Source organism: Rattus norvegicus, chromosome 1 (assembly GCF_021556685.1).
Source record: "Rattus norvegicus strain SHRSP/BbbUtx chromosome 1, alternate assembly SHRSP_T2T, whole genome shotgun sequence".
NCBI lineage: Eukaryota > Metazoa > Chordata > Mammalia > Rodentia > Muridae > Rattus > Rattus norvegicus.
Window position 1 is genome coordinate 152,983,376 of NC_141534.1, and position 18,091 is coordinate 153,001,466.

Genomic DNA, 18,091 nt, shown 5'->3' on the forward strand with positions numbered 1-18,091 from the left:
CAAGGCTGCCCACTCTCTCCCTACTTATTCAATATAGTTCTTGAAGTTCTAGCCAGAGCAATCAGACAACAAAAGGAGATCAAAGGGATACAGATCGGAAAAGAAGAGGTCAAAATATCACTATTTGCAGATGACATGATAGTATATTTAAGTGATCCCAAAAGTTCCACCAGAGAACTACTAAAGCTGAGTAACAACTTCAGCAAAGTGGCTGGGTATAAAATTAACTCAAATAAATCAGTTGCCTTCCTCTATACAAAAGAGAAACAAGCCGAGAAAGAAATTAGGGAAACGACACCCTTCATAATAGACCCAAATAATATAAAGTACCTCGGTGTGACTTTAACCAAGCAAGTAAAAGATCTGTACAATAAGAACTTCAAGACACTGAGGAAAGAAATTGAAGAAGACCTCAGAAGATGGAAAGATCTCCCATGCTCATGGATTGGCAGGATTAATATAGTAAAAATGGCCATTTTACCAAAAGCAATCTACAGATTCAATGCAATCCCCATCAAAATACCAATCCAATTCTTCAAAGAGTTAGACAGAACAATTTGCAAATTCATCTGGAATAACAAAAAACCCAGGATAGCTAAAGCTATCCTCAACAATAAAAGAACTTCAGGGGGAATCACTATCCCTGAACTCAAGCAGTATTACAGAGCAATAGTGATAAAAACTGCATGGTATTGGTACAGAGACAGACAGATAGACCAGTGGAATAGAATTGAAGACCCAGAAATGAACCCACACACCTATGGGCACTTGATTTTTGACAAAGGAGCCAAAACCATCCAATGGAAAAAAGATAGCATTTTCAGCAAATGGTGCTGGTTCAACTGGAGGTCAACATGTAAAAGAATGCAGATCGATCCATGCTTATCACCCTGTACAAAGCTTAAGTCCAAGTGGATCAAGGACCTCCACATCAAACCAGACACACTCAAACTAATAGAAGAAAAACTAGGGAAGCATCTGGAACACATGGGCACTGGAAAAAATTTCCTGAACAAAACACCAATGGCTCATGCTCTAAGATCAAGAATCGACAAATGGGATCTCATAAAACTGCAAAGCTTCTGTAAGGCAAAGGACACTGTGGTTAGGACAAAACGGCAACCAACAGATTGGGAAAAGATCTTTACCAATCCTACAACAGATAGAGGCCTTATATCCAAAATATACAAAGAACTCAAGAAGTTAGACCGCAGGGAAACAAATAACCCTATTAAAAAATGGGGTTCAGAGCTAAACAAAGAATTCACATCTGAGGAATGCCGAATGGCTGAGAAACACCTAAAGAAATGTTCAACATCTTTAGTCATAAGGGAAATGCAAATCAAAACAACCCTGAGATTTCACCTCACACCAGTGCGATTGGCTAAGATCAAAAACTCAGGTGACAGCAGATGCTGGCAAGGATGTGGAGAAAGAGGAACACTCCTCCATTGTTGGTGGGATTGCAGACTGGTAAAACCATTCTGGAAATCAGTCTGGAGGTTCCTCAGAAAATTGGACATTGAACTGCCTGAGGATCCAGCTATACCTCTCTTGGGCATATACCCAAAAGATGCCTCAACATATAAAAGAGACACGTGCTCCACTATGTTCATCGCAGCCTTATTTATAATAGCCAGAAAATGGAAAGAACCCAGATGCCCTTCAACAGAGGAATGGATACAGAAAATGTGGTACATCTACACAATGGAATATTACTCAGCTATCAAAAACAACGAGTTTATGTAATTCGTAGGCAAATGGTTGGAACTGGAAAATATCATCCTGAGTGAGCTAACCCAATCACAGAAAGACATACATGGTATGCACTCATTGATAAGTGGCTATTAGCCCAAATGCTTGAATTACCCTAGATCCCTAGAACAAACGAAACTCAAGAGGGATGATCAAAATGTGAATGCTTCACTCCTTCTTTAAATGAGGAAAAAGAATACCCTTGGCAGGGAAGGGAGAGGCAATGATTAAAACAGAGACTGAAGGAACACCCATTCAGAGCCTGCCCCACATGTGGCCCATACATATACAGCCACCCAATTAGACAAGATGGATGAAGCAAAGAAGTGCAGACCGACAGGAGCCGGATGTAGATCACTCCTGAGAGACACAGCCAGAATACAGCAAATATAGAGGCGAATGCCAGCAGCAAACCACTGAACTGAGAATAGGTCCCCTATTGAAGGAATCAGAGAAAGAACTGGAAGAGCTTGAAGGGGCTCGAGACCCCAAAAGTACAACAATGCCAAGCAACCAGAGCTTCCAGGGACTAAGCCACTACCTAAAGACTATACATGGACTGACCCTGGACTCTGACCCCATAGGTAGCAATGAATATCCTAGTAAGAGCACCAGTGGAAGGGGAAGCCCTGGGTCCTGCTAAGACTGAACCCCCAGTGAACTAGTCTATGGGGGGAGGGCGGCAATGGGGGGAGTGTTGGGAGGGGAACACCTATAAGGAAGGGGAGGGGGGAGGGGGATGTTTGCCCGGAAACCGGGAAAGGGAATAACACTCGAAATGTATATAAGAAATACTCAAGTTAATAAAAAAAAAAAAAGAAAAGAAATATTCAAGTTAATAAAAAAAAAGAAGAAGAAGAAGTTTGAGGAAAGATGAAGAGAAAAGCTAGCAATAGTGAGTTCTCTCAGTTCCTTGTAGAAGGCTCCTAGGTCTGGCCTAGTGAAGATTCTAACCCAGACACCAAAAGTTTTTATAGTAGTGGCATCCCACTCCATTAGGAATTAATGTGGCTCCTTCTGTGAAGTGCAAAACCCTCTGGATCTGCTGCCACTGCATGGGGAATGGGTGGTGAGGAGGGGCCTGCTTGGGCCTGTTTTGAATCTTGACTCCAAGCCCTCCCCACAGAAGGTACAGAAAAGAAACACTCCCAGCCTTAGAAGTACCAGTGTTGCCTCTGACTATAACTGAAATCCACCAATATTTACGAGCTCATAGGACCCCCTTCCAGGATGTCCACAGCTGCCTTCAAGCACCAAGTCCTTTTGTGGGATCCTTAGATATCAAAAATCAGAAGAGTGCTAGCAATTCCTTCTGCCTCTTCAATGACAAGACCACAGGGCACTTCCTTTGCATGACCAGCCTAGCAGAAGGGAACTGGGAAGACTTCCAGGCCAGTGTGAAGGGATGAGGGGATAGGGCCAAAGAGGGAATCCTACTTAGGGAGGGCCCAAAAGCTGAGGAAAGGTAGGAGTTCTTGAGAATCTGGAACGGAACCATACTTCTTTTGGAGCTGCCTGAACCCTAGGAAACCTATATAGCTCATGTGATGTTTGGCCGTACCAAGGTGACAGATGACACACTTAGGAAATTTTGTCTACTATCTTCAATCTACTCAAGTCTGCTGTTCCCTTGGTTCACCAGTGGGAGCTCAGGATTATGTGGCTTGAAGTTACTAGGGGCTGAGAGTCAGGAAAATGGAGTACAGTACGTAGAGAACACCTTTACTGGGCCTGGTGTCTCTCATAACCTATTTGGATTACCAGTGAACAGCAGCTATAGAGATGCTGAGGTGGTTCAGACAAGTCACAAGCTGGACAACTTGGTCTTGAGCCAGGCTACAAGGATACCCACTTTTTTCCTACCCCAGGGAACACTCTGTTTACTCTTAACCTTATGCCCTTAACTCGAACAATTCCATAGGATTAGATCCTGAGAAGCTGCCAAAACTGTTTGCCTGAAATGTCAACCCCAAATGATGTTCTTGGGTGAGGTCTAAGAACCAGCAACCTCATCCCCTGGAGCCCTTAAACCAAGGCTTAAATCTTCTCCATATTCTTCATACTGCTTTCCCTGCCTGGCATGAGTCTTTTTGTGTCTTTTTGCCAGCTTTAAGAAGAGGTTTTTGAGAGTATCAGATGTGGAACAAGCAGCTGGTGTCTGTTCGAGCAGATTCCCAGACCTGAATCATCTGCTGAACGTGATGAGGTAGGTGAGTTGACGGCCTTTACAGGGCCAACAGGAAGCAGCAAGACAACATCCATCAGTGAGTATGCCCTGGAATTGTCTATCAAGGGAGTGAACACACTGTGGGGTATCATTAAGATCAGCAATTTGAGAAAAGCCCAGGTCATGCTAAGATTGCTATGACACATCTGGAAGAGCAACTGGACAAGTATGAAGAGTGGGCAGACAGTTTTGAGGACCTGCCTCTCTATTCCATGACTTTCCATGGACAACACAGCATTAGGTCTCTCACAGACACAATGCAACATGCTGTTTCCATCTATGACATTTGTCATATAGTCATGATCGGTCATGAGCAGCTCTCTACTGACAGGATTGCAGCTCAAGACTACATTATTGGAGCCTTTTGGAAGTTATCTGCAGAAAGCAGCTGCCATGTGACTATGATTAGAAAGAAGATGATGACAAGGAACTACAGACAGCATCCATTTTTGGCTCAGCCAAAACAAGACAAAGAAACAGACAATGTTCTAATCTTACAGGATAGGAAGTTGGTGAGTGGGCCTGGGAAACAGTATCTGCAGGTGTCCAAAATCACTTTAATGGAGACATAGGTGTCTTCCCACTTGAGTTCAACGAGAGTTAGTTGTCTTACCTTCTCTATCCCATCCAAGGGCAAAGCCCGACTCAAGACGATCAAGAATGACAATGAACTTGTGGCCAAAAGTCCTCTTCTAGTGAAAAAGGGGCTGTGCACCTGAACCCTGAGACTTTCTTAGGCCAGGAACCCAGCCCTAAAAGTCAGATACCTCTAAGTTGTCAAGGTGAAAGCTGAGCACAGCTGCTTGCTGAAATGACCCTTGTGGACCAGGCTGACACACAGACTCTTGGCCTTCTGCTGGGGCACTTCCATATAGTCTTGAGTTATGGAACTTTTCCAAGCCCAGGGCTGAGTTCCATGGTGAAATTTTTTTCAGTCAGCAGCTACTAAGGATATCCTGTATGCTAGTTTGGTTTTCCCCCATAGGTTTTCATTTATAGCACTGAAAAAACAAGGTCTTTTTCTAGAGAACCAACATGTTGGTGACAGCAACAAAGCAAAGTGAAGAATGCTGGACTGCTCAGCTAGTTTATATTAGTCAGTCTAAAAAGGTGGCTGATCAGTGTTCATGTAAGAACTAGACATGGGCATTGTGAACTTTTGGAGAAAGGGATCCAGGCAGAGAAGCAGACCAAACCTCAGGTGGCAATGTGTATGTCAGATAAAGAAGGTGGGCTCCTGAACCTGCCATGAAACATGAGGTTTGCTGAAACTCTGGCATGTTGGCATCCAGAGCTAAAGAATGATGCAACGGTCACCTCTCTGCTCTGCTTTGTAGAGCCAGGCAGAAAGAATTGATCTGAGGTGATTATCCTGTACTATCAGGGTATCAATGAGGGAAGCTGCTTCCCATTTAAGGAGGGAAAGAAGCTGTGAACCTGCAGTGCCTCCCCACTGGGTACAAACTCCACTGTATGCTGCCTCTGACTGCTGAAGGTAAGACTCTTTGTAGAGCCTTTTCCAGTTTGAATGAAACATTTTTATTGCCTTTGGAAAAAAAACTGTAATGTGGAAGCAAAAACAAAAACAAAATTTGTGAAACAGAAAATTGCTCTAGCTAGCATTTTCATTGCTAGTTCTTAACTTAAGAAGAAAGATGAGGGAAGAAATATGGCATAGGAAAGAGATAGCTAAAACTAAGTGTCATTTGAGGAGCCATTTGGCAGCCCAGCACAATGCAAGCTTCTTACAGTGGTAGAACTGGGTTATATATAATGAGTTCTTGGCCATAGTGGGTTCTAGGGAAAACCCCAAACTACTTAATTTATTGTTGTGGCTATTAATTGTTCCCACAAACTGATGATAAGCCCTATTGCTGAAGACAATATTTACAAAAGTAATTGAATATGAAGAAGTTGACTTGGTGCCTAGCTAGTGCACTCACTCCTACAGAATATTTGTTGTCTATGGTATAGGAGTGAAACTTGTATGCTACAAAAAGAGAAAGGTAAACACCAACCCAGGTACAAACCCTTCTATCTACAATAATGATCAGCCTACGAGGTGCTCTAGGGAATAAAGGCATAAATGTTGTGAAAGCGACAAAACTATACCTGATTGGATTTACTGCCCACACCATAAAATAGAACCCATTCCTGACACTGTTCACATGGTAAAGAAACTGAAACTGGATAAGTCAGGTACCTGGAGGAAAATAAAATACTTATTTTTTTTAATTAAAAGAATGCAGCAATAAAATGGCACCTAATATCATTCTGCTATTCTCTTAGATAAAGGCTTCATTCAGACTTCTTTAGAGAAACTTACTCCTTCAAAAGATCCATAATGGGACACTGTGCAGAAAGTGAGAGATCTTGGAACTTCAGTTCTAAAACGAATGTCTCCACTGCACCTTTCCTTTATGCATCAGGGAGCTCTCAGGAAGAGGAGGCCGAAAGGTTCTAAGAGCCAGATGGAATGAAGAATGCCAAGGAAACAAAGTTTTCTAAATACAACACAGCTGGTGCACATATGAACACTCAGAGACTGTGGCAGCATGCATCTGGCCTGTGCCAGATTGGTTCTTAGAGCTCAAAGGAGGAGACAAAAAACCTCCATTCTTAACCTAGAAGTTATTTCCAATAGATAACCAACCACAAATGAAAAAGTAGTAGTTTTCTCTAAGAGAATTTCATTGGGGGTACAACGAATTATTATGAAGAGTCTCAGTGTCCATCAGGAAAGAACTAACAAAAAATGTACTCAATGGCATCTTTGTCTATTCTTTTGGGGGATTATTTTTACTCTATGGGCCCTTCATATATATGCATGGCTTCCAGTTTTGTGTTTTTATGGATTTCCTGTAGGTGTCTCTGCATCTGTATGGGTTTGTTATTCTTTTTCTTTGGCATTTTATCTTCTGTTTGTTTTGATCCATTCTGACTTATTTGAATTTCTTTTATCTTTTTTATATTTTAGATAACTATTTGTTTTTGAATAAGGCAGGAAGTGTTCAGATGGGAGAGAAGATGAGCACAGCTTCACCTCAAAGTAACTGAGAAAGAGAAGGCATAATCAGAAAAGGCTGTGTGAAAAATAAAATCTATTTTCAGTGAAAGAAAAGAAGAGAAAAGGTAAAATTTAAATGAACATGAAAATGTAAGGTTACAAAAATTGACTAATGCTATCCATTCAAATTACATGTTTTCCCACAAAATGTCCATCATTTTAAATGTTGAGATCATAAATAGAAGTTAATTTTATTTTATTTTCACAATTCTAGTTTAATAAGAGTAACATGTTGGAAGAAAGAATTTTAAATGTGGAAATGGAAAAGTAAGAATAAAAAAAACTTATGGCTTTTCTTCCCATTTCTAAGTCCCTTTTTATGTTTATATATGAGGGCTTTTCTTTTTATATTCTTTGAAAATTTCATACATGTATACATGTATTTTCATTGTATCAATTACAATTCCCTTCCTCCCACTCCCCATAATTCTCCAAACACGTTGCTCCCTCTATTTTACATGTTGTATTAATAACCACTGAGCCCATTTAATATTGCTTCTATGAAGATGGGAGTGCGGTTATATAATGAATCATGGAATGCCTACCAATGTGTCTATGCTTTACAGTAGAGAAATATAAAGTTATTTTAAATATTGGAAATATCCATGACAGTCTTCTGTGCTTTAAGAGTGATTTACAACCCTCCAAACATATAAGCTTTACAGAGGTATACGATTTGGTAGATCAGAGATGAAAAATCAATATGTACACATCATAGGTACAGAAAACGTTGCTCTGTTCCAAACTATGCAAACTAAGGGAACACAGTATAGACACCATCTGATATCTAAATACACCCAAAACAATTTAACTTGTTTGTTAATGCTTGGCTAGGCAGCATTTCAGCAAAAGACAAGAATGTGGACTCTAAGCCCATAATGTGACTTTGAACTCCAGTGCCCTGCTTAGTGGTGTATTAAGTATGCCCGGACTGTTAACAATTAGACTCATTTTCCTCCACGACAGAGGTCGTAATACCTCTTGCCTGTAAGATTATTAAAGTATTCAGAAGTTATCATTTAGAAAACATTACTTGGTAATTTTACTTATTATTGCAAAAAAACAAAAAGGTTTTGTTTTCTTAGTGCACTCTCTAGGCTCCATATCCTTAGTGAACTATCTAATCATTTTATGAGGCCTTTTGATTTTCTATTCATTACTAGAAAATTAAAAATTTTACTCATGAAAATTAGGTTTGCGTACATTTCTTTAATAAGGATAGTCAACCTGGCCAAACTCATGTTCAGACTAGAACACACGTGAGTCCACTCATATTCCTCTTCAACCACATTCAACGTTAGTGGTTAGTGTTCACACATTCTGCTATAAAATTATTTTAAATATATTATTGCTGTATTCTGTTTCCACCCACATGTGTCATGCAAGCTATCTGATTGAGTTCTTAAATTATGGGTAAGGAACATGATCAGATAATTTTCAGAATTTTAAACATATTTTATTTCTAGGAAGAAAATAAGAAGAATATGTTCTTGGACCTTTTGACACATAAATTTTCTACATCATTTGAAATGGTCAATTGATATAAATGGTTAGGATCTGATCACTCACCATTTGCTGGATAACCTGGTGTGAGGGGATCACCTGCACCATTAAGATTTAAGACATTTCCACGCTGAACACCACCTCCAGGGAGGTTCCAACCATCTGGATAGGACTTCACCCCAGGAACAAAGTAATCAGCAGGGTCTGAGTACAGAATGATTCCTTTTGCACCTGCCAGCTGAGCATTTTTAACCTAGAAAACATGATGTTTCTTTTCTCATTTTAGGTAAGTTTTTACAGGCTGAATAATGTCAGATACCAAAATCACATTGCACAAATAGCTAAGCTTCACCTTCTGTTTTAAAGGCCAGGTCTCACTGAGATTCCAAGGCTGAACAATAATTCACTCTGTAGCCCAGGAAGGCCTTAAACTTGTAATCATCTTAGCTCAGAGCCTCAAGTAGCTACAGCTAAATGCTACTAGGCATAGATGCCATTTTAGATCTAAAAATTGATGGTTTTGCAGAGTGACAAATGTAGAACACTCTCATAACCATGGGAGCAAGGAATCGCTATCTTCTCTGGCTTTCTAGAAGGATAATAAGAAAGTAGAATTCCTAAGCCAAATCCCCTTTAAATCTATGTCTGGGAAAGAATAAAGACTTCTTGCACTAACTATAGTAATGATCCACATTAAATTTAATTGAAAAAAGTGAAGATAATATATAACACAAAGGTAGTAGAAACTAGTAGGAAACCCATTGTGAGTTTGTGTTTGTTGATAGGTCACTGAATCTTGAAGGTACAGAATATTTGCTACATTCACTCTGCAAAATACAGGCAGAATTCAACAACACAATTCAAAGACACACTCTCTCTCAGTGTATCTTCTTTGTAAAGTGGAGTGTACAAAGATAAGAGAATCATAATCTGAGAAAAAATGTAAAAATTTATCATATTACAATATTTTAGATTACAGAAAGAGGTGAACTTTCAAAATGTACAAATGTATGAACTGTACAAAACAGTGGAAAAAATTATAGCAAATCCACACATAAATAGCATATGCTCAGATTATACTCATCCACTTATGATCCTATCTCTCTTAATCATTTCTACTTCTCCCCTACTGACTGGCAAACAGGCCGATCTCTCCTACTTTCATGTGTATCTTTTGCTCTTCCTTTTTTGAACGAAGATTTATGTATAAGGAAATAGTACAGTATTTATCTCTTAATGGTTATCTCCAGTCTATCTACTATTCTGAAAGGACATCTTTTCTTTACCTTATTTCCTCTGAACACTTGCCCATATCTGGCGATGACAATCTTCCCAGAACAATTGATCTTCATGACCCGTTCCAGTTTAAAGAAGTCTTCAGTTCGTGCATAGTTAACATATACTAGATCCCCCTGTCAAGATCAGGAACGGTTTAGTACAAAATGTAGATTATAGAGCTATCTCTGAATGAAAGATGTTTGATATTTGAAGAGGGAGAGAGCGAAAACACATAAGAGGGTCATGACAGATGTGCCTTAACTGAGACAGTCAAAGCAAAGGTTAACTTAAATTGAAAATACAATTTGATATCTTAGGAGACGAGTTGATTAAATGATACATTTTGCTTTTTCTTTTCCTGAATAAATCAAGATGTAGAATAATGTAAGTATTCAAGTTGCTACATGTAATCTGAAAAATATCGGTCACCATAGGTTGAGAAGCATTTGATAAAAGAAACCATTCTTCTCTTTAAAGCACTCACTCAAATTGGAGGATAGTGAGTCTTCACAAACCTCAGAGACAAAAAGGCCCTGCTTTTCAGGAGGCCTTGTTTTAATGATTTGTGTGATTACATGCCAGCATCACATTATCCTTAATTCTCTATAAGGGTCATTTGTAAAGTGATTTTATAAAATGCTTTTCATCCTCTAATTTAATCCTAAGGGAACTCTGGAAAGTAATGTACATGTTCATTTATTTTGCACAAATATAAAATGTTCTAAAAAACATCTAAAACATCTTCTTTATACTTTTAGGAACCTAAGTGCCTACATTATATGACTTCCAGCATGCTATTAATAGCAATGTTTTAGAAGCAATTGCATAGTTGTTCATATATATCTGAAATAATTTAAATACTATTTGTGTGTATTTACTATTTAACTTCTTTCAATTAAAAATATGAATATGGTATTGAAATGTAGCTTAATGGTATAATATTTATTCAGTATGTACTAGGCTCTAGGCTTAATCAACAATACCACAAAAATATTAGTTAAAACCAAAACTAAAAACTAACATATGACTATATTTTGCTGCACTGTCATAATTTTATTAATTAATTTATCCCTTAAGTATTAACTTAGAAATGTATCTGTGTGACAAGTACTTCAAGTATCTGAAGAAAGAAATTGAAGATGTCAGAAGATGGAAAGAACTCTCATACTCATGGATTGACAGGATTGTTATTTTAAAAATGGAAATCTTGATAAAAGCAACCTACAGATTCAATGTCATCCAGAGAAAAGTTCCAACTCAATTCTTTATTGTGTTAGAAAAGCAATTTGCAAATTCATTTGGAATAACAAAAAAAAAAATAGGATAGTGAAAACTATCCTCAACAATAAAAGAAACTCTGGGGGAATCAACATTCCTAACTTCAAGCTGTACTACAGAGCAATTGTGATAAAAACTGCATGGTATTGGTACAGAGACAGGCAGGCAGATCAATGGGATAGAATTGAGGATCTAGAAATGCACCCAAATAGCTATGGTCACTTGATCTTTGACAAAGGAGCTAAAACCATGCAGTGGGAAAAAGATCGCATTTTCAACAAATGGTACTGGTTCAACTGGTGGTCAACACGTAGAACAATGTAAATATATCCATTCTTATTGCCCTGTGCAAAGCTCAAGTCCAAGTGAATCAAGGACCTCACATAAAACCAGATACACTAAAACTAATTGAAGAAAAAATGGAGAAGAGCCTCAGATATATGGGCACAGGGGAAAATTGCCTGAACAGAACACCAATAGCTTATGCACTAAGATCAGCAATCGGCAGTGGCTGTCGTATTTAGTAAATCAGAGCCCCCATGATTACCAACAGAACTAGAAAGCCAAGATTCCTGCATAGATGGGTGAAGGCCTGCCTTATAGAAACTATTGGCAGTTGTTAACTGATGAGGGGGAGAATCATTCTTTCATGAAAGAGTAGCCACAGATAGGTTTATTATGCTCCTGGAGATGATCTCACAATCTTTTATGTATTGGTACCACTGATATATCATCCAAGAAGAAAGAAGGAAGGGAAAAGAGAGAGAAGAGATGAGAGAGAGAGAGAAAGAAAGAGAGAGAGAGGAGAGAAAAGAGAGGGAGAGAAAGAGATATTAAATTGATCTGTTCACATTTCTTAACCTTATCAGTGGCCAGGAAGCACCTAAAGAAATATTAAACATCCTAAGTCATAAGAGAAATGCAAATCAAAACAACCCTGAGATTCCACTTCACACAAGTCAGAAGAGAAAAGGATGGTTAAGATAAAAAACTCAGGTGACAACAGATGCTGGTGATAATCTGAAGAAAAAAGAATACTCCTCCATTGTCAGTGGAATTGCAAGCTGGTACAACTACTCTGGAAATCAGTCTGGCAGTTCCTCAAAAAATAGGACATAGTATTATTACCTGAGGACCCATCTATACCACTTCTGGGCCTACACCCAAAAGATTTTCCAACATCTAACAAGGACATATGCTCCACTATGTTCTAAAGCAGCCTTATTTATTATAGCCAGAAGCTGGAAAGAACCCAGATGTCCTTCAACAGAGGAATGGAAACAGGAAACATTTACACAATGAGATACTATTCAGCTATTAAAAACAATGATTTTATGAGATTCATAGGCAAGTGGATGTAAGTAGAAAATATCATCCTCAACAAGAAAAGAAAAAAGAAAAAAATCCAGGTGTTATGTACTCACTGATATTAGCCCAAAAGTTTGGAATACCAAAGATACAATTTATAGACCACCTGAAGCTCAAGAAGAAGGAAGACCAAGGTGTGGATGCTTCAGTCCTTCTTAGAAGGGAGAACAAAATATACTCACAGGAGGAAATCCGTATACAAAGTATGGAGCAGAGTCGAAAAGGTGATCCAGAGACTGCCCCACCTAGGTATCCAGCCCATATACATACAGCCACCAAACCCAGACAATATTGTTAATGCCAAGAAATGCAGGTTGACAGGAGCCTGATATAGTTGTCTCCTGAGAGGCTCCTCAAAAGCCTGACAAAGACAGAGGCAGATGCTCACAGTCAAATATTGGACTGAGAAAGGAGTCCACAAGAGAAGCATTGGGGTTTGCAACTCCATAGGAAGAACAACAATATCAACCCATCAAACACCCCATATCTCCCAGGGACTAAACCACCAAATAAAGAGTTCACAGGAAGGGACCCATTGCTCAAGACACATATGTATCAGAGGATGGCCTTGTTGGGCACCAGTGGGAGGAGGGGCCCTTGGTTCTGTGAATGCTAGATACCCAAGTGTAGGGGAATGCCAGGACAGAAAGGTGGGAGGAACAGGTTGGGTAGGTGGGAGAGTATGCTCATAGAAGCTGGGGGAGGGAGTATGTGTAAAGGGGTTGTTGTTCTTACACAAAATTTTTTTAGAAAATTACCCAGATATAAAACTTTTACACAAAATGTGAGTTAAAGAAGAATGTTAATATTAAGTTCAAAGCAGTGTCTGATTCCAATATGCTCACTATAACTTCATAGCAACAGCTTTTGCATGCCCTTACCTCATCACAATGAATACTTGAGGTTTTATCCTTGGAGCTAAATTCTTTTTCTTGAACACAAATTTGTGCCAAAACTATTCCTCTTTTATTCTAATTATGAAAGCCCATTGTACTTCTTATCATGAAGTCTGAGCTTACTATATGAGGAGTGGGCACTTTGTATTTTTGATTCTAACTTTTTTATATCTTTCCAGCAATATAGTTAAGACCATCTCTTAAAACTTTCCTTGTAAAATTATTTCAATCAAACAAGGGGTTATACAGGACCATTAATTATTCTAAAGAGCATTAATTCATGAAAGTTTAACTTTATGTTAATCCCCAGGAAATCTGACCAATAGGGTGGGCTAGTGCCTAAGGATGATTATATTAATTTAATAATGACAGGAAGGGTATATCAGCTGCAAGAAGCAATCTTGAGATGAAGTTTCTTTGGGAACTTGCCATTGAGTTCACTCATTATAGACTATGCAATGATAGTTAGCCACCTACAGGAAGGTTATCTGCCAGCCTTAGCCTATCCAAAATAGCTCCTGAACACTTAATAAAGGATCTCCTTGCATTTGTTTTGCGATTGGAAGTTAATGTTTGGATGTTGTCTGTGTTTTGTCTGGGGTCCAGAGGGGAAAACCCAATAGTATTTGCATCAATACCCTGTACACGTTGATATGATTCACCTAATTTCAAAGCACTATGAGTTCCACAAAGAGTCACAGGGCACAGTGTATCTCTTTTCCACTTAAGTTTTTAAGTTTGTTGTATTGCATTAGTTGCTTTAATGTCTACAAATGATTTGCTTGCATGCATGTATATGTACCCGGTATGTGTGTTTGGTGCCTGAGGAAGACAGAGGAAGCCTTTGATAACTTGGGACTGGAATTGCAGACAGTTGTGAACTGTGTTGATGGGAGGTCCTCTGAAAGAACAGAGTACTTTGAATCAGCTCTCCAGTCCCGCTTCCACTTTTAAACAAGGATCCTCTTATCAGGTTTCTCTTGAGAGGTAATATCCCACTACCACTCAAGGGAGAAAATAGGCCATAGCAACACCACCATCAAATCAAGTCATATGCAGAAACACAGTAAAATGCAGTTAACAGTAACCACAGCACTTCAGTAATGGCCACAGAAAGGAGCAAAAGTATACACAGAATACACTAAAAGATTAAAATCTAGAAAAGAAAAAACTAATAAAGTACTTCAACATAAATATAAGTATAAATATAGACAAAAATAAATATAGCTGTGAATATGAATATAAACATAAACATAAGCTTAAATATAAATAAAGAAAAGTATGAGAAATGTAAAAAGAAACAAAAGTTAGATTTTTAAGAGAAAAGGCACATGAAAAAGAAGTAAGAAAAAGCATAAATAAAGAATAACAGATAAAGATAAAAATAAAGTTTGGGAACAGTGTGGAATGAAAAGAGAGAAAGTAAAAGAAGTCAATGATTTTCATTTTAGCTAACATACTTGGGTTGTCTCAGAAAGGCATTCTTTCTGTTCTCTTTCTTCTCACCAAATGTGTTGGCTAAGTGATGCTTGGATAGTCACAGATTCAATGGTGCACAGTGGAAGCACAGCTCTACACTGTTTCCCTGAGCAGACCAAGATTGTGTACCTATTCAAACATGTCTTTTTAACTTACTTTGGGCCTCACGTTATGAGTACGAACAATAATGGACACAAATCTTTGAAATTACATGTCAAAATAAATAATCCAGCATCTTTTCAGTTGTCAGCTTAAGCATTTTATTTTGACATATTGATGAAAATTAACACACACACACACACACACACACACACACACACACACACACATACCAGAGCAATGATTGCCTTAATGGTGTATGAAATTGAGAAGAGGTTTAAGGGAATTTTCTGAACTAATGACAACAATCTTTACATCAGTAGGGTTTTGATTACATAGAAGTGGGTGTGTATAGACATGGATCCCAGTTGAGGCAGGAGATCGCACAACCATTTTCAGAATTTTTAAGCCAGAATGGTCCCTGTCTATAGGATATGCAGGGACAAAAATGGAGCAGAGACTGAGAAAAGCCACCCTGTCCATGTGCACACACCGAATCTTGGTGCTATTATTAAAAGTCTCTACTACCAACTGACTAGGACAAATGCAGATACTTTCAGCCAACAGTTGGATTGAGGTCTGAGGCCATTATTGAAGAGTTAGAAGAAGGATTGAAGGAGCTGAGGGGATTTCAACCCAATAGGAAGAACAACAGTGTCAACTAACCTAGACCCCTCAGATCTCGCAGAAACTCAGACAAAAACCAAATAGCGTACAGGGTGGTTAGTGGCCCCAGGCACTTTTGGCAAAGGAATGCCTTGTCTGGCCTCAAAGGGAGAGGGTGCACTTAATCCTGTGGAAGCCTGATGCCCAGTGAAGAGGAAAGCTTTTGGGGGTGAGTGGCAAGAGGGATGAAGTGAAGTACTCAGGGAGGGGGACATGGAAGAGACAACTTTTGGAATGTAAATAAGAATAGCAATTTAATAAAATGAAAAATGATTGTTTATGAAAAGTCAATAAATGTGTAGGTACATCTCATTGTAGCATATTTTATTTTCAAAAGCACCTTGAAAACTTAATATTTTTTTTTACCAAGCAAGCCTAGTTTCTTAAATATGGAAAAGGAATAATTTTGAATTATGTAGAAATCCCTCTTTTTACCTTTTAATTATTGCCTAAATATATAAAGAAAGTGGTTTGTGCTCATCATTTGTATTGCGCTGTGCTGCATTGTTACCTCTGGTGTCCCTTGTGGAGAGAAGGCACTGTATGGTGGCACTACATCTGATATGTTCTCATATCCCGGGGGTGACAGTTCAGCTAATGATGTTTTGAAAATCTAGAGAAACAAATAAGAGAATTAAGAGCAAATCAGTTACATTTTATCACAAGCAAGGAAAAAATATGCATCCATGTCTCCTTCCAGTTATCATTTAGTAATTTCCAAATTTATATCAACACCTGATACAATGTGAACAATGTGCAGAGATGGAAAAATTTAGACTTTGTTTTCAGAATCCATTTAGGTATAAAGCTATAATAAATGACAATAATAGTAATAATAATAATAATAATCCTCATTATAAGGAAATAAATAAGCTCTGTTTGTGAGTGAATAAAAAGGAAATTCAAACAGACATGGCTTTTCCAAAAAAGACAGTAGTATCATAAGGAAAGCAAGAATTGATGATGGACTTTATGGAGAAACATACATCCCTATCTTCTATAAATAACAGCACAAATAATACACAGGTAAGGTAGAGAAGATTTAACCTCATGCTGGTGCTAGCAAACCTCACAAGCACTAACTTCCATTTAAGTAGAAATACCACCAGACTTTTTTAAAAAGTCCTTGTATACATAATCTTGCATAGTAAAGGTTGTCACTTGTAATAATGTTACAATAACTATTTAGAGATCATATAAATATCATATTTGTGTTAGTATAATTTTTATATTTTAGGGATCCATCCTTAAAATTATCTGGACACCACAAACAACATTCATGCTTAAAACAATAAAAACACTAACCAAAAATATGTATTTGTGTATCTGCTTAAGTATATTGTCATTCAATTTAAACATCAAAAGAAAAATTAAGAAACTCCCAGAAATAGCAAACAAATGAAAATAGATATGCAACAGGAATTCTGAGAGGTAACATTAAAATCTGTATTATAGGTTTGGATACTGAACATTCCTCAATGCCCATGTGTTAACTCATTGGTTGTTTCCGAAAGCAGTAGAGATAGAACCTTGTAGGTGATCCTTTAATTGGAAAATATGAGCTTAAAGGACTCCTAGCACCATCCTCAATCTTTGCTTTCTTGTTGTGACATCAGTAGTTTGTACTTCCATTCCCTTCTCTGTTATGCACTGCCTCATTAGAAGTTCAAAAAAATGGAACCCTTCGATTATTGACAGAGACCACCCAAACCTTAAGCTAAAATAAAGTTTCATAAGTAAATACAAGTGATGAAGCTGACTAGAATGTGAGTCCCTTTTTTTCTCACTTGGACTTATCAAAATGGAAATTTAAGAAGACATGTAAATTAGAAATCATTTTCAAAATAATGATTACTGAAATATCTCTTATCTAAAATTGTAAGGTACTTGAAGCAGTTAGAAGAGAACTTGAAAATCAGGAAAGGTAATAACATTTGAAATGTAAATAAAAAAACAGGAAAGGTAATAACATTTGAAATGTAAATAAAAAATCCAATAAAAGAAAAGAGAACTTGAACCACACATTTTATTACAAACTGGATATCAGCAAGCTAACATTATTCAGAAGATGCTACAATGACTGGCATAGTAACTACAAAGATGGTAATAAAGGAAATCTACATAAGCACATAATTAATAAAAGAAGAATTTAAGGTATAAAATTATGATAAATTTAAGAATTAATAAAATTGTATGTTTCTGTCAAAAGCACTAAGGATATAATAGAAAAAATCAATATTGCACATATATTTAGCTGTTGCATAGATTATAAAATGTGAGAATATGTGAAAAATAATGTTAGCCAAAGCAACAAAAATGTAGGCCTTTGATTATTCGGTTCTGAAGTAAAAGATATACAACATTTATATTTATAACAAGTCTTGATCAGCAATAGAGCTGAGTAGATATCTACCATCTATGCTATTATGTCTACTTCCCTATCAAGAACCACAAGTTATAACTTGCTATGTTCCA

At 37.7% G+C, this 18,091-nt stretch overlaps 1 protein-coding gene and 1 pseudogene across 3 annotated transcripts in view; one reads left to right on the forward strand and one right to left on the reverse strand.

Annotated features, from left to right (window-relative positions):
* Folh1 (folate hydrolase 1) overlaps positions 1-18,091 on the reverse strand; it is a 104,134-nt gene that overhangs the window by 80,759 nt on the left and 5,284 nt on the right. For all 3 annotated transcript variants that reach the window (XM_087595357.1, XM_087595358.1, NM_057185.3), the window contains 3 exon segments: positions 16,128-16,229; positions 9,839-9,964; positions 8,619-8,805 (listed from right to left, as the gene is read on the reverse strand). In XM_087595357.1, the coding sequence (XP_087451483.1) occupies positions 8,619-8,805; positions 9,839-9,964; positions 16,128-16,229 (415 nt within the window).
* Positions 2,761-4,775, forward strand: LOC103691192 (twinkle protein, mitochondrial pseudogene; annotated as a pseudogene).